Here is a 25205-nt window from a genome sequence, read left to right on the forward strand (position 1 = left end):
TCTTCAGAGCAACAATAGAGAATCTAACAAAAGCCAGTTGAACATTGCCTACATACACAGAGGGTATGTTAATAATGATGACTTGTATGAGATGAGAACTAATTGACTGAATTTGATTATAACTTCAATTAGCAATTATTTTAATGATGAAGTGAGTCAATGTATTCAGTTAATTTATGATATAAATTTATTTACATAATAGACTATATAAATAACTTATATAATTTATATAAATAATTCTATAATGAATATATTAAATGTTTCACTGTATGAACAGATGTGTTGACATCCCATTGAGTTTTTTTTTCTTTTTTTTTTTTCTTTTTTTTTGTAGGAAGTTTTCTGTTATCAGGAAAAGGTTATGCTCGAAAGCTGAATTACTAAATGTGTTGATATAAAAACAAACCATGTCTCAGGCCAAGCTACGTGCATTGCAACAGTGGTGTAAGAACAGGTGTGAAGGCTATCGTGATGTTAAAATTACAAACATGACAACTTCATGGAGAGATGGACTGGCATTCTGTGCACTTATTCATCGTTTTCGACCAGATTTAATGTAAGTGTTTTCGACTTTGATTATATTATTTTCAACTTTCTAACTACAACTTTTACTGCTCTGGCAATTTTACTTGCATTTATACTTTTGCCTACTAAACTCAATTGGTACCATCATTTTCTTCTGAACCAACAGTCTAATCTTGTTATAAATTATGCATTTTTAAAATTCTTTTAGCCAGTGTGTGTGTGTGTATGTATGTGAGTGTGTGTGTGTCTTCAGTTTTATTTCAAGATTTCTTGCCAATAGAGAAAGAACTGGTTTCTAACCTGGATCCAGGGCTCCTTCATTGGAATTTCAACCTCAACAACTGGGTATTTTTGTATGTATGTATACTTGCCGACTTGTATGTTTTGTTTTATGTATGTATTCTTATGCATATAGTTGTATATCGAGACATGCACATGAATGTATGTATGTATGTAATGTTCTGGTGTAAAAGCACTTGGCTGAAGGGTTAAGGGATTCGGCTCAAAATCATAAGGTCACGAGTTTGATTCCTAGTGGCACATTGTATCCTTTCTTTCAATTTATTTCACATCGCTCCTGTCCACTCAGCTGGCCAGAATGAGGAGTAATAACTCAAAGGGAGTCGATGTAATTGACTTACCCCCACTCTCTGAAATTGTTGGCTTTGTTCCCAAATTTGAAACCAATATATTAAAAATGGTTTAATAAAACAGCAGCAGCAGTAGATAAGGTCTGTGATTATTTCACCTTGAGCCAGGTGATTTCTGCAATACTGAACACTTCATTAAGTAATTAAACAGAGTTGGCAAAATGTCCGGCCTTTTTGCCTGTTGCTTGCCTCAGATGCATGGTTTGCATTTATTTCTTTGTTATGGTTTTATTCAATGTGCTGAAATACAAGGGTTTTATTAGATTCATCATTTTTAGCAGTGTATCATTTCTTTAGAAAGATATTTCATAACCAGTGGAGCTGCAAAATGGACAATGGTTGCAAAAAATTCACACATTCCACTAACTGATCTCTTGTGGAGATCATCTTCTTTCATCATCATCAGACACCTATTTTCCATGCTGGCATGGGTTGGATGATTTGATGGGAGTTGGTAAAGCCGGGGCCCTTCCAGGCTCCATTGTCTATTTTGGCCTGGTTTCTATGGCTGGATACCCTTCCTGGTGCCAACCACTTTACAGAGCGTACTGGGTGCTTTTTATGCGGGTTCCTGTGCGTCTTTGTTCTGACATATATACACGACAGGCTTCTTTTCAGTTTCCGTCTACCAAATTCACTCACAAGGTATTGGCTGGCCCAGGGCTGTTGTAGAAAATATTTGCCCAAGGAGCTGCACCGTGAGATTGAACCCTGAAACCTTGCAGTTGCAAAGCAAGCTTCATAACCTCACAGCCATTCTTGCACTGAATGTTTATTTCATTTTTGAGTTTTCATTCTTTCTTTTTTGTTATTGTTTCTTCTTTAAACCCTTAGCATTTAAACTGGCCTCATCTGGCCCCTATTATCCTTGCTGCTTTACATTCAAATAGGCAAGATCCAGCCTTTCATGCCTGCCCTACAACATCATTCAGGAGTGGCTGTGTGGTAAGTGGCTTGCCTACCAACCACATAGTTCCAGGTTCAGTCCCACTGTGTGGCACTTTGGGCAAGTGTCTTTTACTATAGCCTCGGACCATCCATAGCCTTATGAGTGGATTTGGTAGACAGAAACTGAAAAGAAGCCTGTCGTTCGTGTGTGTGTGTGTGTGTGTGTGTGTGTGTGTGTATATAATATATTGTGTGTGTGTGTATGTCTGTGTTTGTCCCCACAACATCACTTGACAACTGATGCTGGTGTGTTTACATCTCCGTAACTTAGCAGTTCGGCAAAAAAGACCGATAGAATAAGCACTAGGCTTACAAAGAATAAGTCTTGGGGTCGATTTGCTCGACTAAAGGCGGTGCTCCAGCATGGCCGCAGTCAAATGACTGAAACAAGTAAAAGAATAATAACAGCATCAAAATCTCAAAGCTTCTGAGATAATGTATGATTAATTCCAGAGCAGCCTAAAGAAATAAGCATTACATTTCAGAGAGTAATCTGAAGGCTAAATGGTTAAAATATTTTCTTGGCCAAAGCTCTGCAGCATAATTAAGCCAAGGACAAATTTTTAGCTATGTCTGCATCTTAAAGTTGTAACTGGATCCAAGATCTGTTCTCCACAAATTATTCTTTCGGTAACTGTTTCTTGTCAGTTGTTCCATTGATTTTTGCCAGGTGTTAATGGTTCTTTTTTTTTTTTCTTTTATATTCTACATACAAAGAGGAACTGCTATTTAAATAAAGCTTTGTGGTTATTTGGTTTGCAGTAAACAGATGCCTGGACAACTATTTCTCTTCATTGCATCAGTGTAGCTTTTGTATTTTATACTTGTTTCAGTCATCAGACTCCGGTCATGCTGGTGCTCTGCCTTGAAGAATTCTAGTCAAACAAATTGACCCCCTGTACCTATCTTTTTAAGCCCAATACTTGAGAGTGGATTTGGTGGATGGAAACTGAAAGAATCTCCTCGTGTGTGTATTTACATCCCCATCACTTAGCAGTTCACCAAAAGAAACCAATAGAATAGATACCAGGCTTTAAAAAAATAAGTATTGGGGTTAATTCATTCAAGTAAAAAAAACTTTTGCAATGTGGTGCCCCAGCATGGCCGCAGTCTAATAACTGAAACAAGCTAATGGTAAAAGGTACACACACACACACACACACAAAAATGGTACTGTATAAAAAGCGCTAGTGCTGGTGCCACATAAAAAGCAACCAGTACACTCTGTAAAGTGGTTGGTTCTAGGAAAGATGTCCAGCTGTCAAACTGTCCAACCCATGCCAGCATGGAAAACAGATGTTAAATGTTGATGATGATGAGGGCATCTATATATATCGGTCGATAACTGATGAAGAATTAGGGTTCTGGTGTCTGTCCTACGTGTATGTTTTGTAGTATTTAATGCCAGAACCGCCTGACTGGCCCTCGTGCCGGTGGTACCTAAAAAGCACCCACTACACTTCTCAGAGTGGTTGGCATTAGGAAGGGCATCCAGTTGTCGAAACTTTACCAGATCAGATTGAGCCTAGTGCAACCTTCTGGCTCACCAGTCCTAAGTCAAACTGTCCAACCCTGTTAAACGATGATGATATATATTTATAAAGGGAGTTTTAATGAGTTTTATAAAGTGCTATGGTAATTTAAAAGTGATAATCAGATATCTGAAAACTTATCTGCCAATCCTCGGCTCTCAAGTGGTGCCGGGTCAGAGGAAGTCTACTGTTGAGTGTTTTTATTGTGAATGACTCGGACAGTTGCAGTGCACTCACTTCTCTTCTCACATTCAACTTCTCTTTTGAGTCTATACCACCACATTGTTAAATCTTGTTAGACTGTAACAGGTTTCTCTTATACAAGGACTACTATAGGCTTCTGTTCTGCACCCATTATTATGGGTGAAGAATAATTGATGCGGAGCAGATGGTTGGTTAAATAAATATATCCCAGAGTGTCATTAAATAATGATGGAATAAACATCCTTTCTAGATTGACAAGAGGATGTTACTTTGTTTTAATAGTCATGTTTTCTAATTTCTTTTCTTTTTTTTTTTATGTAATTGTTGTCTTAGCCTCTCTCTCTTTGTGTTGGGTTCAACTTATTATGGTTGTTGTTTCAGTTACAAGGCAATCTTAATTAAGGAGTTTCTAGATCAAAGACATTCCAGTTGTGACTGACCTATCTTTATCATGGCTAATGTGTTCTTTATTTATTTAAGATGGTAGGATGTAATTGATGAGAGGTTTAGTTAGTATTTCTAGCAGGTTGAGGAACCACGTGCAGCTTCCTTTGCTGGCTTGTGACCATTTCATGGGATTAGGACCATACTTATTCATTTGCCATAATTTATCTGCTGTTAGAAGTTCACTGGAAATGGGGTCAACTTTTTTCAGAAAGAAACGGTAATCAAACAGAAAATTCAGTAAGACTTACTAATGGTTGGCCCTTTCCTTCATTGGTTGAGAATAGAAACAATTACTTAATCACCCCTGCTGGGTCTGGGCTGTTTTACAGAAGCAAATGCCTAGTCCCAAGTATGCTTACCATTCCTTTACATTTAACCTGGTCACTGCAGAGAACTGGACATTTGTTCTTTTTACAAAGGCCATCCATATTGAACCAGATCTACTGCAGATCCAGCTTCTGTTTTCTATGGATTGGAAGATAAAGCTTTGCTTTTGGCCTTTTGTAATTATTTGTGGTTGATGAGGTTGAATCGATGGGATTGGTTTTCTTGAATTTCTGGTCAACTTCTACAAAAGCATTGGGAGGAAGAGAATTCCTGAGAACCGACTGGCTAGCATGGAACTCTTGACAAACAAGCATTGTACACTTCACTCACAATTTTTTTTACTTTCTTCCTCAGAAACTTTGATTCTCTTTGCAAAGAAAATGTCTATTACAACAACAATCTGGTAAGTTTATTCATTTAATAATGTAAATTGGTTTCTAATGTTATCCTATTGTCTCCCTCTATCACACATCACCTACATGTTGGTTTTTGTATTTTAATATATGCTTTTGTGTCAGATCTCAAAATAACTTGTGACTTCATTTATTTGTGGAATCACACCCACTTTATAAAGTGCAGCTCTAATTGCAGTCAATGAAACCCTCAGAAAAAATGTCTTTTGTATAAGACCCACTGACTTTCCTTTTGTGTTATGTTGTATAGAAAAAGTATGTTTAGTAAAATCTACTATGATAATTGTCTAAAATACATTGGAAAGGTTTCAGTATCCTAAGCAAAAGAAAGGACAAGTTTAAAATTGACCTTTGAACTTTATTGTATAAAAGTACGCTTACTCCATTGGGGAATGTCATGTGATCATTTTTTTTTTTTTTTTTTTCCTGGAAAATCAATTTTATTTTGATAATAATGGTAGACTTCAATATATTTTTACTGAATTTTACATTCCAGTTTGTATTGTAATGCAAACACAAATTCATTTTTCCCCAAGAGAACAAAATATTTTTTTGCTTAAGTGTGAATTCTTTTGAAACTTATATTTTGTTATAGATTTTCTTTGTTTTTAAATGGTTTTTATATTTTTATGGATTTTTCTGGTTTGAATATCAGGCATTCAAGATATGGCAAAAAAAGATTTAAAACATTGATGCATGGAATGCATATTTTAGCCATTGAAATAACTCTGAAAAACTGTTAACTTCACTTCAGCATTTTGTGGCTTGATGTCAAGATTTTCATTGTGCCAAGTGAAGTTGATAGATTTTATGTTGTTGAATTGAATGCCTGATATAAGTGTCTTTGACGCTGCCGTTGTTTTAGTCTCAACAAACCATCTTGGACCAAATCACTTGCTTGGCAAGTACACAAGTCTGAAAAATATAAAAATATATAAAGCAAAATAGCAACAAAATAAAATATAAAAATCTTGTGGCTGTGTGGCAAGAACTGGATGGTTCTGGATTCTGTCCTAGTGTGGCACCTTGGGCAAGTGTCTTCTTCTATAGGCTTGGGGTTGACCAAAGCCTTGCGAGTGGATTTGGTAGACAGAAACTGAAAGAAGCCTGTCTGTCCCCCACCACCACTACTTGACAACTTGTGTTGCTATGTTTAGCAGTTCAACAAAAGAGATTGACGAAATAAGTACCAGGTTTAAAAACAAGGAAAAGAAAATAAACAAGTCCTAGAGTTGATTCATTCAACAACAAATTCTTCATTGTGGTGCCCCAGCATGGCCACAGTTTAATGATTGAAATAAGTAAAAGATAGAAGATATCAGGTCGATGCTAAAGGGACTCCTGAATCACTGTGTGTTTAGAATGAGAGAGAGAAGATTTGATATGAAACCAAAATGATTGGTTTTATGTTTTACAACAGAACTTGCTGATCCTTGTCAAAAACAAGCATCAGAATGTTGCTAAAAACCCCAAATAGTCCTATACCGGTGTTTAAAAAATTTTTTTTTCATTAAATCCAAATTCCAACTTGTTTTGTGCATCAAATGATGCATTTAATATTGTTAACTTTATTCCTAAAGGCTTTCACTGTTGCTGAACAACTTGGAGTCACTGCTCTCTTGGAGGCTAAAGATATGGAAGAACTCAAAGTCCCAGACAAACTTAGTATTATCACCTATGTTGCAAGTTTGTACAATTACTTCAAGGACAAAGAAAAATGTGAGTTTTCAGTAATCAACATCTTCTGTTTATTATAAATAAAATGTTTATAGATTACATCATAAGAATTGTAGAACAGTTACCATTGCTTGGGTTTCGTATTCAACTAACGACTCAGAAACTGGGATGTATCTTGTTACTTGTTTGATTTGGCAGATGGGACTTGTGCCTGATGGTGTACTTTTGATGGAACTCAGCTTGTGATCTTACTAAAAGGTTCAGCACTCAAGAACCTCATCCAAATGCAAATTCATGGGAAATTAGGCACAAACAATGATGTAATTTGTCTATAGAAATTTAAAGATTTTTACTGGTTTTTCAGAATTTTAAGAAAACGTTCTGTTTTTGAAGATAAACTAATTTCTATGTATGTATGTTTGTATGTTATACCTTGTTCCTCATAAGCTATTTTTATTGAAAAGAAAAAAACAATAGAATTCTATGGATCCAATATCTTAAAATCTTGACATAATGGTAATAAATGGTGGTCATTTTCGCATTTTTTGTATCAAAACAATTTGTTCAGGCCTAGATTTTTTGATAACAGGGAGACTTTTTTTTTTTTTTCGGTTGGCCTATGTTATTGAGTATAACAGGCTAAAGTGGTGTGCTGTTAGCACATTGAGCACAATGTTTAGCAGCATTTTTTCCAGTCAACTTTGTTTTCCATCTCTTGATTGTTGATAAAATAAAATGCCACTCAAGTAAGTACGGGGGTCGAAGTAATCAACTTTTCATAATTGCTGGCTTTGGACCCTGCATTCGGAATACTGTGACCTTAGTCACTTATACACCATGGAAACTGTATAACTGGCCCCTTTTGGGTCCTAGCGCTCAGGAAAAAAAAATGTACAGATTGGGCCTCATAGAGGCAAAGTGGTTGAGTTCTTTTTGAGTGTTGGGCCTCACACAGGCAATGACCGAGACCTTTGAGCATTATGTCATGCTTGAGAAGACCCATTGAACTGAGAAAAATAAGCCTTCCAGCTTACCAGCCCTGGTCAAACCGTTCAACCCATGCCAGCGTGGACAACAGATGTCAAATGATGAATGGATTATAATGACTCAAGCTCTTTCTTTCCTTTTAATTTGCATATTTTCAAGTTTATATATATTCTATTTTCATTTCTTTTTGAAAGATTGGTATATCCGTATAGTCTCTCATATTAATTATCATGTTTATGCTTGAGTAATCAGAAAGATATATGTATATGTTTATTTTACATGTGTACCATTTAAAAAAAAAAACAATTATTTCATCTCATGAAGACCAGGAACTACTGTTAGCCTTTCTTTGTTCTGCAAAAGTGACTGAAATGGTTAATTAGATGAGGTGGCATAATTAGTGTTTGGGTTGACGGTTTGTAGGAAAGTAGTTCCAGAGGGAGACATTTTTAGTGGTGATCGTTGACTGGAAGATAAGGGATAAAGTAGTTAGGACAGAGCGAGAGTGACAGAAAGAGAAAATCTGGGTGAAATGAATAGATTTAGGTGAAAAATTGTTTATTGTCAGCAAATTTAGAGATTAAAAATGATTGTAGTAGCAGTGGAAGATCCAGCTTTGTGATGGGGAGGTGGTTCAACAGTGTTGAAGATTTATCTCTAGTGGATGTATAATAGTAGAGAGAGAGAGTGTGTGTGGCTGTATTCCTAATTAGGGCAAACTTATCCCTCATATGGGACCAACTATTGTTCAGGTCTGAAGTGTTTTCTAGTTCTGAAAAAGAAATGTGAACTTAGAAATGTAACTCTGACCTTGTAGTTTCTATATAGTTGTCATAACAATAACAGCTAACATTGTTTTGTTTTTTTATTATTATTATTATTATTGTTACTAATGAGCTTGCCATACTGACATCTGTGAGAACTCTGACAATGGTTCATTCATCAATTCCAGCCGTGCAGCTTCACAACTATGTTAGTCTCTACTTCTGAGTCATTAGTTGTAAAGGACCTGGTTTTAAATCTGGGTGGCTCGGGTGGGGGGGGGGGGGGGTGTAAAAGAAAAGAAAATGCAGCAAATATTGAACGAAAGGATTTGCAGTGATGTTTGTGAAGATTATCAGATGCTGTGATACTCGGAGTGCAGCAGCTTTACATATCAGTTCAGATTTGCAGTTTTAAATGTTATAAACCATCAACCTTAATGTTGGCGCTTTAATCATAAATTTATGAAATAATTTATATGATTTTATTGTTTTTGTGAATTGTTTGTAAATAAACTTGCTTTATTTTTTCCCAGTGGGTGGCCCAGACGTACAAAAATGTAAATCTCATATATCGATTGGAATGAAGCGACACCCGGACAGTGACCCTTATGACAAGTTTGAACCGAAGAGATTAACACCAAGTAAAGAAGATAACACGAAAAAGGTATGAAATCAGTTTTAATCACTCTCCAGTTCCTAGTGGCCTAGTGGTTAGGGTGTTGCACTCACGGTTGCCAGTTTGTGGGTTCAATTCTGGGACCAAGCTGCATATTGTGTTTCTTGAGCAAAACACTTCATTTCACATTGCTCCTGTATTTCAAAGAATAGACCCCGGCATTTCTTCTGTGTTGTAAATGGTGACTGAAAGGGGTTAAGGTGGAATTTGCCCTCCGATGTCATCAAAAACCCTCACCAGCAATGACTGCCCAAACAGACCGATGGGTTAGACTAGTGGTTCCCAACTCTTTTATTTAAATGAGTTTTCCACAGACCCTTTTTAATATGCTTATTTTTATGTGTGTGTGCGTTGGCTCCTGTGCTGGTGGCATGTAAAAAGCACCCACTACACTCTCAGAGTGGTTGGCGTTAGGAAGGGCATCCAGCTGTAGAAACTCTGCCAAATAAGATTGGAGCCTGGTGCAGCCACTGGTTCTCCAGACCTCATTGAAACCATCCAACCCATGCCAGCATGGAAAACGGACATTAAACGATGATGATATATATGAAATTTTGATTTTTAGTCATGGACCCCCAGTACTACCTTTGCAGACTACCAGGGACTCTGCGAACCCCAGGCTGGGAACCACTAGGTTAGAGGGTTGTCACCTGAGTAGTGCAGAGGCACCATCTGCCTAGTGTAGGGAATCACCAACACCTGGTGGATGTAGTAACATGCTGTTACAGCACATGCCTTCATACTGCTACTATTTCTACTACCACCACTACTACTACTACTACTACTACTCCAGTCTCCACTCAATCTCTCCCACCTTCTCTCTTCTAAAATGTAAGATGTCATGTAGCTCCATTACAGCAAGAAACCTGCTCTGCTCTGGTCCTTTTTCCGCTCTGGCCCTTATCTCTCATACTTTGCCAATTGTGTGTGTGTGTGTCTGTCTGTCTGTGTTTACGTCCCCGTAACTTAGCAGTTTGGCAAAAGATACCGATCTTACAAGGAATAAGTCCTGGGATCGATTTGCTTGACTAAAGGCAGTGCTCCAGCATGGCTGCAGTCACATGACTGAAACAAATAAAAGAATAAAAAAAAATGTAGTTATTTAATTCTTTTTGCTACAAAACTTTCACTGGATAAATTTGTAGAAATCAGTTGTTTTTGTAGTAAAGATTGTTTGCCAACATAACATGGCAGTCCTGGTTTAGGACTAATGTTGCTGCAAACCAGGACTGCCATGTTATGTTGGCAAACAAACTTTACTCCAAAATACTGTTGCTGAATATCTCTCGTTGTGAGATTTAAAAATAGTAATTTTCAGTTGTTTTTGTCTTTCATATTCAAATCTTTCTTTTGTTTTGTTTTCTTTCTTCAGGGTAGTTCCACTCCAACCAAGCAGCCTTCGGGTGGCGATTATTGTGTACTGTGCAAGGACAAAGTGTATCTTATTGAAAAACATATTGAAGACGGTAACTTGTATCACAGATCCTGCTTTAGAAAAAGTTATATGTCACCTACAAGTAAAATTTTAACTGACTATTCCACACAAAAACAAACCACCACACCATCACCCATCACAATAAACTCCATTGATAAAACCACTTCAAATAATATGGATTCGAGTAAAAATGATCCTTCTGCAAATGCGAAGTCACTAAGATTAAAGGGTAAACTCTTTGACAAAAAGAAAGATCAAGTTCAGAAAGCAGAAGAACGCCTCAGATCAGATAAACAGTACAAGAAAGAAATGGAAGAAGAACAGATGATTAACAATGGAAGAAAAAATTCTTCTTCAGCATTAAAGGCTCATTTAAAGGGAATTGATTCCAGCACAAAAAAATCTTCAACAAATTTACCTGAAAATTCTTTTCCTCAGCATGAAAACCGTTCTAGTTATAATTCTGAGAAAACTTTTCAGACTTCACCTTATAGAGACTCTAATCTCCATGAGAGATCTGATAGTCAAAAACGAGAGACAAATGACTTGACTTTCTCTACTGTATCAGTAAAATCTGCTGCAAAACCAGAATCAGATCCTTCATTAGATACGCCAATGCTCATGAAAGAAGTCTCTAGTCGGACAATGGGGGATAAAAAAATGCAAGCAACTATGCATCACAAATCTGTTTCAAATTTAAAAGACAACAGTGAACAATACGTAGTCTCAGGCTTGCTGAAAAGCTTGGCTGGTATTCGACAACGCCAGAGCACCAGTTCTTCACCTACTAATAGTGATCCCCCATCACCACTGCCAACAGAGCCAGCTGTGCCGAATATTAAACTGTCACAAACCTCAACTTCCACAGTTACCAATTCTTCAACCATCAAATCCTTATCGGGAGATAACTCACAGAATTTCAAGAATCCTCATTTACACCTTAATAAAAGTAAGACATCTTTGATCAATTCAACTGAAAAAGAATCTGATGTGATAACTGCTCATACAAATCATCAAAACAAGCCACAGGCTGCCTTAAATTCTTCATCAAAGTCAGAACAAGAAAGTACCAATTCAACGTCTACAGCCTCAAGTTCATTCACCCCTAGAAAGCAAACCAGAGCATCTCTTAGAGTACAGCTTCCAAGTATTCAGCAAAGAATTAAAGATTATTCTAAAGTTGCCCCAGGCATTGGTGATCAACCAACAGATTCCAAGAAACCAGATGATGTTGCAAAATCTGATAAAAACAACGTACCTCCACCGTCTTTTCCTTTAAGTACCATAATGAAAAATGAGCAAAATTTGAAACCACATCAAGAGATTAATAGAGGACACGTGGCTATGGACATACCTTCTTCTGGTGGAATTACTGCTGCCAGCTCTAAAAATAATTTTGAAATTTCTAAGACTGTGAAACCTAATGCTTTGTCAGAATCTGCAGCAGACATACATTCAACTCATTCTGCAGGAAAATCCCTGGTAAAACCCAGAGGAAAACATTTAGGAAACGATGATGCAAACAGCCCAGCTTCAGGTGTTATTACAACTAAATTGCACCCTGGGCATATGTCTCCTGCTAACAAAGGCTCTCTTACTATTATTGATGATCGAGTTAATCCTATACCAAAGCCTCGGCGTGAGAAAATAGGTTCAAGAACTGAGACAGCCAAAGAAAACAAAGAAAATCCGTCTGCACTTAAAACGATTCCAGAGGCATTTGAAAGAATTGAGACACCTCATTCTGAACAAAACACTAAAACGGAAGTCAAAACAGAATGGCAACTCGAGGCTGAGCGGCGAATTGCAACGAGAAAGGTGGAAGGCTATGTTGATCCAGAAGTTAAACATTTGAATGTGAATAACAATAGAATCTCCCAAAATAGTCAAAGCAATGGAGATGTCAATGAAAGTGTCAGTACTGGACAGAGGAGAAGAATTCCAGTCACACGGACTTTTACATTTACTATCAACGATACTTTACCAAACCAACCAGAAACTTCTCTTAAAAGTGATACGAAGAAGGTATATACATTGTTTTTATTGATGATTTTATTGATGTTGTGTGTGTATTTCTTTTCAAGTTTAATGTCAATGCATGAATGATGATGCAACAGTGGAAAAGTTAAGGTCATGGATTAACAGCATGAGGCCATCTCACTGCTGTTTTATAATAATACTTACCAAACTGTTTTTGCTTCCAGCAAGAGCCCGTTCTCCTTCCATTGCAGCGTTTGTGGTGGAAGGAAAGCCAGCTCTGCATTTTGCTGCTTCAATGTCTCATCTGTAAAAACCCAAATTTCCAGAGAACTGACCTGCTTTCATTAGCCTGATAACATTTTTTCAAAAGACTCCATTCTGAGTATTAAAGTTTTAAAACTTCTGAATTTGCTTTTAATATAAAGGTTTGAAGTAGAGAATTAATTCTATTCAACCCATTAAGTCCCAGAGTTCTTAAATTTTCACAGATGATTGAAAATGGGTTAAAATGATAAAAATAATTATTAAAACTCCTTTACTTCAAGTAGAAATGGAAATACTCGGTGTCCTATAAATAGGTCACTGAGATAATGTGATATAGCTTATTTAAAGTTTTCATTTAGTATCTTATTTATAGGACAGTGGGACTTAATGGGTTAAGATATATTCTTGTACGTTTTGCTTAAATATATAGACATGGCTGTGTGGTAAGAAGCTTGCTTCCCAACCACATGGTTCTAGGTTCAGTCTCACTGCATGGCACCTTGGACAAGTGCCTTCTACTATAGCCTTGGGTCAACCAAAGCCTTGTGACTGGATTTGGTAGATGGAAACTGAAAGAAGCCCATCGTGTATATATAAGTATATAATATATATGTGTGTGTGTGTGTGTGTGTGTATGTCTGTGTTTGTTTCCCCACCATCATTTGACAATCTAATGTTGGTGTGTTTACATCCCCATAACTTAGCGATTTAGCAATAGAGACTGATAGAATAAGTACCAGACTTACAAAGAATAAGTGCTGGGATCAATTTGTTCGACTAAAGGTGCTGCTCTGGCATGGCCGCAGTCAAATGATTGAAACAAGTAAAAGAGGATATAATGAAATCTCCTGTTGTTAGACGACTTATGAGGGTTTGACAATTTCTTATCGAACAACCACACAGGATTTGTTTATATTGACTGAATGTTTGTGTAGACATAAGCTCACTCCCTCCATCAAATCAAATACATTACCTGTACAGGTGCACCATATGTTACATGTCAGATGTCGAAATGATCATGGAGCAACGTGAAATGAAGTGCTTTGCTCAAGAACACAATGCAATGCCCAGTCTGGGAATTGAACCCATGATCACACTATCATGAATGCAACACCCTAACCACTAGGCCATGTGCCTTCACGTGTGGTAAGAAGCTTGCTCTCCACCACATGGTTCTGGGTTCAATCCCACTGTAGGGTACCTTTGGCGAGTGTCTTCTACTATAGCCTCAGGCTGACCAAAGCTCTGTGAGTGGATTTGGTAGACGTAAACTGAAAGAAGTCCATCATATACACATATATATATATTTACATGTGTCTGTGTTTGCCCCCCCCCCATCGCTTGACAACCGATGTTGGTGTGTTTACGTCCCTGTAGCTTAGCAGTTTGGCACAAAAGACTGTTAGAATAAGTTCTAGGCTTACAAGGTATAAGTCCTGGGGTTGATTTCTTCAACAGAAGGCAGTGCTCCAGCATGGCCAATCAAATGACTGAAACAAGTAAAAGAATGAAAGGAATATTTGTGTGTGTGTTCATATATGCACACACACACACACACACACACACACACACACACACACACACACACTTTTCCTATTATTAGTTTCTTAACACATGTTTTATTTTATTGTTGCTTCTTTTTTTTTTAATTGTTTATGGAAAATTTTCTGTGTCTAATGTAACAGAGATAAAGAATTCTTGTTAGAAGAAATCCAAAACATTTTCTCTCATTTACAAAATTATTGCAATGCTGACATGACTTCATTGAATGTCTCTCTAACACATTTTCTTATATTATGATCATATTCCCAGTTATTTCAGCCAGTTTTTCCCAATCTTTCTTTTTGTCTGTTTCAACCAAAGTCTTTCTCCAATTTGAACAGTGAAAAGGTTTCGTATTTATAAGTGTCGTTTTGGTCTCAACTCATAGTTCTAAATGAAGTTTTGTAGATGTGGACCAAAGACATTACTCTCTCTCTTTCAATTCATTTAATTGTTGGAAATAGGTAGAAGAATCTGGGTACATTGGTTGAGACTAGTGGAAAATTTATTACTTACAAACCAAAGAGATGAGCCTTTAAAAGTCCTTCTGGAATAAAGAGGTGGTTAAATGTCCAGGAGACACATTAACATTTATACAACACTTTCACTCAAGATGTATCCACAACCGATGCCATGCTCTCTCTCTCTCTCTTTCTCTCTCTCTCCTCTCTCTCTCTCTCTCCTCTCTTCTATCTCTCTTCTATCTCTCTCTCTCCTCTCTCTCTCTCTCTCTCCTCTCTTCTATCTCTCTCTCTCTCTCCTCTCTTCTATCTCTCTCTCTCTCTTACTGGCGTCAGTAATTCAATTATTAAAGTGACTGTAAATTGCTTGCATTCAGCCTTTCTTGCAAATTAATTCTTCAGCTATTAAAAATGATCTATAAACACCCATGCTTCATTGCTTCTTTAGCAGTACTTCATAATGGCTGCTAATCTTTGCACGGGGGAGAAACCTTTTGCTACCTGAAGTCATAAAAATGCATTGAGACTCTTTTACTCTTGGTTCCCATTTCGAAGCTGGTATCTTTTTTCGCATCCAGTTTAGCAGAAACCATACATGGAACTTTGTTGATGGTGTTTCATGCTTGAATTTATAAATTTCATCCAGAATCCCATCAAATCTTGGTACCTTGGTGGGGTTTTTTTCCTTTTTTTGCCCCCCCCCCCTCCCATAATGGCAGATGTCCATTATTGTGCCACCAATGAAAGATCTCTAGATACCATCATAGAAAATACAGTCACAATAAATCAAAATTCCTGAAATGTTCTTTGTATTGGATGTTGACACCCATTTGTTCTTTGAGAAGTTTTTTTACCATCTTTTGATCTGAGGGTTGTTGGAATTGTTAAACTAGAACAATAAATTACTTCAGTGGTGCTGAAGAAATCTCTGGAAATGTACATGTGATGGCATATCAGCTCGTTTCTCGATTATGGCTGCTTCAGTCTGCTGCTAATTGTTCTTTATTGCATGAGTTTTGTCTTTGTTATCTGGAATGCAAACTTTCCTTTTCTGCTCTTGATTCTTATCATTTTGGTAAGCATGAAAAAAACTGCTCTTTTACTCTCAATTAGCTGCTTTATTTCATTGTTGTTCTTATTGATTGTTGCTTCCATCATCATGTGACCAAAAAATACCATCTTCCACAATTATTGGAGTTGTTCTTCAATAAATTCAAAACATTTTCCAGATATTTTTTCCAGTTTCTGTGTTTGTTGTTAATTATTACCTTAATTTATAACGAGCTTTTATATGACCTTAATTACATAATGAGTCTTTAACTCAAAGCTTTATCTTTCAATTTTTACATTATCAATAAAATTTTTTATTTCAATAACTTTCGTTAACATTTCAATTTAATGAGTTTTCTTCGTTTCCTTGCATGCTATTGACATGATCACATTGTTATAAATATTTCATAACATTATTTCATCCTGTTTTGTTTTCAATCTTGTAATTAAAACTGATTAAACTATTACATTTGTAGATTTTTACAAATTTTGTTAATGTTTCTACATTGTTATTCTTTGATATGATACCTTTTGGCAGACTGCTGCCTCTGTGTGTGTGTGTGTGTGTGTGTGTGTGTGCATGCACTCATAGATAGATCTTTTGTTGTTGTATTAATTGGTTCTAGCTGCAATTCTCCATCCTACCAGGCGAGCAGTAACACGGAATTTATAATCTTCAGACATTAGATGCACCGAAACTGCACTTGTACTCTGGCCTCCATGGCTGATGAGAGGATTTCCATTTTTATTTGTTCTTTTTGTCTTTTTCCATTAATTGTTCTGATGTGACTTGACTCTGTGTGTGTGTGTGTGTGTGTGTGTGTGTGTGCACATGCATACACAAACATGTGTGGCTTAGTGGTTAGGACGTTCAACTCATGATTGTAAGGTTGTGAGTTCAATTCCTGATGGCACATTGTGTCCTTGAGCAAGACACATTGCTCCAGTCCTCTCAGCTGGCAAGAATGAGTGGTACCTGTAATTCAAAAGGGGCCAGCCTTGTCATACTCTGTGTCACACTGAATCTCTTTGAGAACAACATAACGGGCACACATGTCTGTGGAATCCTCAGCCACTTGCATGAGCAGGCTGTTCCATTGATCAAACCAACTGGAACACTTGTCATAACTGAAGTGCCAGTTAAACACACACACGCTCTCCCTCTCTCTCTTTCTCTCTTTCTCTCTATCTCTCTCTTTCTCTCTCTCTCTCTCTCTCTCTCTCTCTCTCTCTCTCTCTCTCTCTCTCTCAAAGTCTCTTTCATTCAACTTTCATCTCTTTATTGCTTATTTCATATATAATGTTTGAAATTTAACAATGCTGCCTCTCAATCGTGTGTTACATGTTATCAATGCGTTTTATTCAGTATCCATTCCCTGTCATCTTCTGCCTATATTTTCCCACATGTCCTAACCATTTACAAAGTGAAGAATTGTCTTCAGATTCTGAGTGGTTTATTTATTTATTTATTTATTTGTTCCTAAAAAATTAAAAAAAGAAACCCTCTTCTTTATAATTTTCTTCACTGATTAAAGATGAAATAAGAGGAATGTGTGAAAGTAGTATAATATGGAGGAGGAAACTGAGTGGTGGTGTGAGTGTGTTGAAGAGGAGGAGCAAAGGGTACAAACAGTGGTAGGAGTACTGAAGTGAAATAGTTATGGCAGGGTGTAATGAAAGAGAGAGAGAGAGGGAGAAATAGTAATGACAGAAAAGAGTAGGAGATAGTGTCATCAGCTAAATGTGTGCTGGTGAAAGAGAGGGGAGAGATAAAGAGAGACAGATAAAGGGACTGAGAGAGGGAGCAAGGGAGTAAATAGTTGTAGAAAAAGTCTATGGTAAGACTATGATTTATGTCAAAGGATTGACCTGAGTGAGGGTGAGTGGTGCATAAGAGTATTGGAGTGTAAATGGTGGTGGGTGGCTGTATCTGATACCAGCAAATCTGTCATTACTCGGGACATAGTGATGTGAGGGTAGTAACAGTAGAAAGGTATAGATAGTGGGTGGGTGTGGTGGTGGTGGTGGGGTATGTAGACAGATGTAATGTTTTTCTTGATGGCACAAGTGGCAGCATGTTATGATTAGAAAGGCTGATAGAGTAATGAAATAGCATCAAATAAACAAGAAGCAGAAGATGGAGACATGAGTACAAAACAGGCGAATGGCTCAGATCATTATCATCATCATCATTTAACATCCGTTTTTCCTTGCTGGCATGGATTGGGCAGTTTGACAGGAGCTGGCAAACTGGGATAGCTGCACCAGGTTCCAATCCCTGTCTTGAATTAGTTTCTATGGCTGGATGCCCTTTCTAGCACCAACCACTTTACAGAGTGTACTGGGTACAGTAAATGCCAATGAATCTCTCTCTCTTTCTCTGGTCATAAGTTACCTGACTAGAATAGTGACGTTCTTGTAATCCTAGCCACACACATCCTGGTCACTTTACCACGTGTGCCCTGCATCTATAAACAGACCCTTTGTAAGCCGGTTCCATTGATCACCTGGTATCTTGCAACAGCACAAAGTCACGTTCCCTACACTTATCAAAGGGACAGTCTTATACTACACTTCCTCCTGGCATAAACAACACACAACTAAAAGCCTTTCCTTCTCCCCCCCCCCCTCTCTCTCTCTTCAATCAACCCTTGATATTACAATCTCTGATGATATTACCAGATCTGCTTACCAAAGACAAAGCCTCTTCTCAAGATTTGACAATTCTTCACCATTCTACCACTTCTCACTTATTTGGAGTGATACTGTTGCTAAACATACACACACATTCACAACTTTTAACTTATGAAATGAAGGCCACCACAGCTGTTTGTCAAATACTCACTCACCTGTATTGACTTACTACTCAACCCACACTGATCCTTCTTCCTGACTCTTCAATTACTTTTTAAATAACCAATTCCTCCACTGCCTGCATCCATTCATCTTCCGTCGTCTTGTTATCCCTACACCAAACCTCTGAGATGAAACAGTTTGTCCAGTTAGGCTTCTCCTGATCTGCAAAGTTTTGGAATTCCTTCACCACTTACGTTTTTTTTTTCCGATGGGTTTTCATCAACCCCCCACTGAACATTAAGTAGTCTGTCTGGACTGACATGGGTGATGGGCCCCTCAACCTTTGACGAGGTAATTAATGAAAAAGGGCAAGAAAAAGCACTATTAGGTATTAATTAAAAACACACTAAGCAGCAATGATTAAAATAAAGCTGTGCACATTTATATTGAATTGGTGCATAGTTATTGCAGCATTTTTGCAACAAACTGTATTCAACAAAAACAATATTTAATAAAAACGTCTTTAAATGATTATTCTGGAGCATATTCACCATCTACTTCAATTACTGCTTCCCATTTGTTTGACAGATGGTTAGACCATCATTTAAAGATATTTTTGTTAAATAGTGTTATTGTTTTTCTTGAATAAAATTTGTTGAAAAATAGCTGCAATAATTATGCACCAACCCAATAGTCAACATATTCAAATACACCCAAATGTGGAAAAATTTTCACTGTAGTAACTCTTGGAAGAGAAATTCTACTTATAGATAATTGAAACTACACCATTGTGCTATGGATATCATCTCACTTATATGACTACAGGCCATGTTTCTGTGTTGTTATGCTTCATCAGCTACACACCAAATGTTTTGATCGTAGCTTACTAAGAACTGCTGTTATGTATACAACAAACAATAAATTTGCTGGTGTGTGCAAGGCTTTGTCAAGCTGGAACTAATTAAAGACACACTAAGCCACATATCGGTAAACTTGGGTAAATTACCCTAAGTGGGGTAAAACTCTGTGATTTTCTTTCTTTCGAATCAAGGGGGTAACATCAGCATAAATAAGTATATTTGGGGGTAATTGGTTAAAAAAGTTCCCTGCACTAAGCAGTGATAATTAAAATACATTGAGTTTACATGAATGAGTTAAAATCACTGTCTTGCAAGAGCAATTCTCCCTATAAAAAATGTGTGTGAAAAGACATGGAGCTGGGCTCTGATTGTAGGACAAGTTTCTGCATTGTTACATATCATCAGCTGCAGACTATTATTTATATTTAGTCAGGAGTGGAGCTGAGAGAAGGTTCAGTACAATGATAGTGAGAGGGTTGAATTCGTAAGCAACATTTCTCTTTGGATCGATGCCATTACCAAGAAGAACCCCTACAACATACACACAATGTTAGTACTACTCTGACATTTTTCGAGCAAGAATCAGTGGGACAGTGATTGCCCGAAGGGGAATCCCCTAACAGACCAGAGAAGGCAGCTGATCCCAAAAGTGAAAATCACTGAAACACAGAGAGAGCAGTTATACCTATAATTAACGAGATTGTGTAGGAAAGTGATAACCTCCGTGACTGGCGTTACAGTGTCATCAACTGATAGCAAGGTAAAAGGGATCCACTTGAAACATGGTCCTTAAACTAAGGGGTCAAGCTGTGAAAGTTTCAGCCATTGGTGCACTTGTGTAATTAATAGGACGATCAACCATTTAATGAATTCTCTGAGTTGATAGTTTCTATTAAACGGTGGTCTAATTAGTGCTGAGTCCATATGGAAAGGAAACTGCATGAAGCATAAATTTTGCTAGGGATGGGAAGAGATGAGGTAAGCATAGTTCTTTGGGTGTGTAACAGTAACCCTCATGAATGGTAAAGCATAAATAAGCTGAAGAAATGACCAAGTGTTAGCTGATGTGTACTGGTGAGCTCACTACACTGGTATAGACATGTGATGTGTACAGAGGAGTGGGTGGGGAAGAGCTGTGAGATCTTAGGGAAACCACTGAAAAGAAAGATCAGTGAGGGGAATGATGAACCCCACAAAAGATGGATAACTGACTGAGACAACTATAATCTACTTGTTACCGTATTTCTGTTGAGATGCTCTGTGTTTCTTTCAATTAATTTTAAATATAACAAAGAATTTAGTAAAATAACTTAGTTATCATTAAGCTAGTGTTAGGAACATGAATTGTGACTAAGGTTTGGTGGAAGATTTTAATTCAGAACTTACGAAACCAAGGCATTTGTACTCAGAGCCAGAGGCGGTTTCAGCTGGGTTGGTATTGAAAGGGTCATAAAATCTCATTGTTTATGATTAAATATCATTAGGAATTGTATTAAAAAAATTGCTAAAATATTTTGTGTATTGTAAAAGCATAACAAATTTATTGGTGATAAATTTTAGCAATGGACTCTTCTATGGGTCCCCAAGGGCCATGTGGAACTTGGTTGAGAACCATTGGTCTAGTTCTTGGAATATTTTATGGCTGCCTGCAATAACCTCCCTGGCATCCTGGAATCTTTGTTTTGCTACCTCAACGCACTTCTTTCACCACATCTTCATCTTTGAAGGTCCAAAGACAACTAAATGACTGGCAGCTCACCATGAAATCCTTGCTCAATTCTTCTACTTCAAACACACCTACATGCTCCTGTCTGGTTTGTTTCTTTGTAGTTGCATGGTCTGTCTACACTCCTAGCCTGGTCACTCAGCCTTTGTCCTCTTTTCACACTAACCACCTTTCTCCATAACAAAATTATGTTCCACTGCTTTGGTCATCTTGACCCTAACATGGACTACTTACCCCTGCCACGTTCTCTCTCTCTCTCTCTCTCTCTCTCTCTCTCTCTCACACACACTTTCTCATTCTCTGTTATTATCTCCTTAGCTATTTCCTCTTCCTTTCATCTAACCTATTCACTCCTATTTTGTTTTTCTTTCTTTTTTTTTATCACTTCACCCAGTTCAGCCATTACTTAAACACTTTTCATTAAAATGTCTTAATAGGAAATGTCAGTTTTATTGTTTGTTTGTTTTTTCGCCCCCTCATCACAACTAAACTTAACTGACATCTACAGACTCTCTTGAATTTTCTAGTACAGACTTTTGCATTTTTTTTATTTTGTTGTATCAAGAGAGGGTCATTATACAATAACACATACACACTGATTCTAGTTCACTTCTTCACTTTTTGTTAGTTGATTAACAATTTAACCAATTGATTAATTGTTTACTCAGTCAATCAATTAGTAGAGTTTGTCTTTTTGTCATCCCTCTTAACTTCCTCAAAACATGCCCTCTATGAGTCCAGATCTTCTTCAGGTCTGTCTGTCGAGTTCACATAAAGACTTTTATTTTTAATCCGAATACAAAAACAGATTTTCTTCGAGCCAACCATGAAATACTCCTCAATAAATTTGGGCTCTTCTTTATATTTTACTCTTTTATTTGTTTCAGTCATTTGACTGTGGTCATGCTGGAGCACCACCTTTAGTCGAGCACATCGACCCCAGGGCTTATTCTTTGTAAGCCTAGTACTTATTCTATCGGTCTCTCTTGCCGAACTGCTAAGTTATGGGGACATAAACACACCAACATCGGTTGTCAGGCGACAGTGGGGGGACAAACACAGACACACAAACATATATATATATATATATATATACGACGGACTTCTTTCAGTTTCCGTCTACCAAATCTGCTCACAAGGCTTTGGTCGGCCCGAGGCTATTGTAGAAGACACTTGCCCTAGGACTCTCCTATGGGTCCCCAAGGGCCATGTGGAACCTGGTTGAGAACCATTGGTCTAGTTCTTGTAGAAGACTGAACCCAGAACCATGTGGTTGGTAAGCAAGCTACTTACCACACAGCCACTCCTGTGCCTATTATATATATATATATATATATATATATATATATATATATATATATATATATATATATATATATATATATATATATATATATATATATATATATATATATATATATATATATATATATATATATATATATATAAAATTTATTTTCAAGAGATGAAATTTTTCCTATATATAGGACACATTGAAGTGCTCAGTATATTTGAGGCATAGGGAAAATTATGATGGGACAAAAGATAGGTTACTAAAATATATTCTGTTGTAAAATAATTATGTGTGCAAAATCATGTGCTAAAAATATATTGATATATAAATGTATAAATATGTTAAGGATATATGATATATAGTCCTACTTATAATAAAAACCGTATTAAAATTTTATCAATACTGGTGGAGTGCAGAGAATATTGTAAATCCATATAGATGTTTATAGTTTGTTAAGATCCCATAGCTGTTTCTGGGGGCATAGTGATGCAAAGATGTAATAGAATATGTGCATACATATGTATGTGTGTATGTTTGTATTTCCTTGTCTTGGCATCACATGATAGTTATGAATGTCATTATCACATAAGCAGTGTCGTTCATTTCTAATAGTTTGTAAGAACATGTCTGGCCATAGGGGATTATCTTTCTTGGAAACAGGTGAGGGTTGGTGACAGGAAAAGCATCCAAGCATAGGAAACGTGCCTCAATGATAAAATTCCCTCCAACCTATGCAAACATGGAAAATGGACATTACAACGATGATGATACGTGTCTTATCTCATTATTCTTGTGTATAATTCGCAACATTAAATAAATTGATATGTCATGAGGAGAAAGGAATTTCAACATTATGAACTTTAATAACTGGTTTATTACTCATACAACCTATCTGTTTTATATTTTTTCTCATTTTTTTTTTTAACTTTATTGTTTATTCTTTGACTTTTTGCATGGCAGACTTAATCTATCCCTCAGTCAACACCTTGCCTTTTTCTTGTTGCCTTGCATAAGTCTTGGAGGGTCCTAGGGCAACCTCACTCATTCTCTGATAGTTCCTTGACAGTTGCTCCCAGGAGACAGCAGTTCTTGGTTAATCGCTCCCCTGACGTTTATAGGTTAAAGTTTGCAGAACATGCTAGAGTGTAGGTTGAAGCAATTATCTAGACCGATTATCCAGAGGTTGTTGTTCTGATGGTGTCTGAGAGGCTCTGAAACAGAACATTGGTGGGTGCTGCCTGACTAAACCATTGAAAAACATTATTAAAATCATCAAAATTTACAAGAATATTTAAAATTTTTCAAATCTCAGTTACAACGTGAGCAAACCAAATAAAAATATGAATTAATGAATTTGAAAAAATATGTTTTGTTAATCCTGGAGTCAGTCTTATGTGGAACAACTAATTGCTGAATGTTAATCCTGGAGTCAGTCTTATGTGGAACAGAATTTGTATACAACTAATCTCTGGATGAGATGAATGAATCTGCAGCTTTTGTGGAAACCAAGATATGAGAGATTAAACATATCGTAGAATAACGAGGGGGTGGGGTTAGATTTCTGCAGATTACTGATATCTAATATCAGCAAGTATAAATTTTGGTAAAAACAAAAAAAAAAAAAACCAAAGCAACATTTGAAGTTTCCTTTAACTCATTCATTAGCATATTTCTGTTGGAATGCAATGTCTTTGTTTCAGTTCATTTTGAAAACAACAAAGAATTTATAAAAATAACTTTGTCATTATTAGGAAAATTTAACATAAAATTTAGAGAAAAGCTTTTAATTTAGGCCATTTAAATACTGGATTTATAGCCTAGAACCAAGGATGGTTTCAAGTGGCTGGGAATCAAAAGAGTTAAAGAAGAGCATTTGCTATGTCAACCAGGGTTTTGTGTCTGAGAACAAAGTCCCTCTTCAGATAAATAAGGTGATATATCTGTAACAATGTTGTTATTGTTTGCCCAAGTCATCCCTGATTGCGCAGTTCTATGGTAAAAAGCATTCCAGTGAAGACCACCCCATTGAGGGGAGGGGGGAAGTCAATTACTTAACTGGGGTTTATTTATCCCGAAAGGTAAATTCAACCACAGTGGAATTTGAGATCAGGTCATAAAGACAAACGAAATGCCACTCAGTATTTTGTCTGGTACGCTAATGGTTACAGCAGGTTCTGAAAGCAGCATTTCTAATCCATGGGGTTCTGAAAGGGTCTCTACTTGAACTAAATCGATGTGTTGTTTTAGCTTGGGTTAATATCTTTTATCAGCTGTCAAACGATGGTGGGGGGAAAAACAGAGACACACAAATACACACACACACACGTATATACACGATGGGCTTCTTTCAGTTTCCATCTACCAAATCCACTCACAAGGCTTTGGTCAGCCTGAAGCGACAGTAGAAGACACTTGCCCAAGGTGCCACGCGGTGGGACTGAACCCAGAACCATCTGGTTAGAAAACAAGCTTCTTACCACATAGCCACACAACAATAAATTCAATAATTCCAAAAGTGAGTGCTGTTGTCTCTTTTTTTTTTTATGTTATCTGGGATTGCACAGAAACCTACACCCACACTTAATATACATACATGTGACTGATTCCACACAGTTTCCATCTACCAAAGACACTCAGAAGGCACTGG

At 37.0% G+C, this 25205-nt stretch overlaps 1 protein-coding gene across 10 annotated transcripts in view; it reads left to right on the top strand.

Moving 5' to 3' along the window:
* LOC106871587 (uncharacterized) overlaps nt 1-25205 on the top strand; it is a 70700-nt gene that overhangs the window by 14806 nt on the left and 30689 nt on the right. For all 10 annotated transcript variants that reach the window (XR_016242497.1, XR_016242496.1, XR_016242494.1 and 7 more), the window contains 5 exons: nt 335-556; nt 4988-5036; nt 6627-6765; nt 9008-9138; nt 10523-12610. Coding sequence is in view for 4 of the 10 variants with exons in the window: in XM_089354618.1 (XP_089210744.1) it covers nt 408-556; nt 4988-5036; nt 6627-6765; nt 9008-9138; nt 10523-12610 (2556 nt within the window). In the remaining 6 variants the exon portion in view is untranslated. The remainder of the gene's footprint in view (nt 1-334; nt 557-4987; nt 5037-6626; nt 6766-9007; nt 9139-10522; nt 12611-25205) is intronic.

The sequence above is a fragment of the Octopus bimaculoides genome, chromosome 7, assembly GCF_046866305.1.
Source record: "Octopus bimaculoides isolate indiv1 chromosome 7, ASM4686630v1, whole genome shotgun sequence".
Taxonomy (NCBI): domain Eukaryota; kingdom Metazoa; phylum Mollusca; class Cephalopoda; order Octopoda; family Octopodidae; genus Octopus; species Octopus bimaculoides.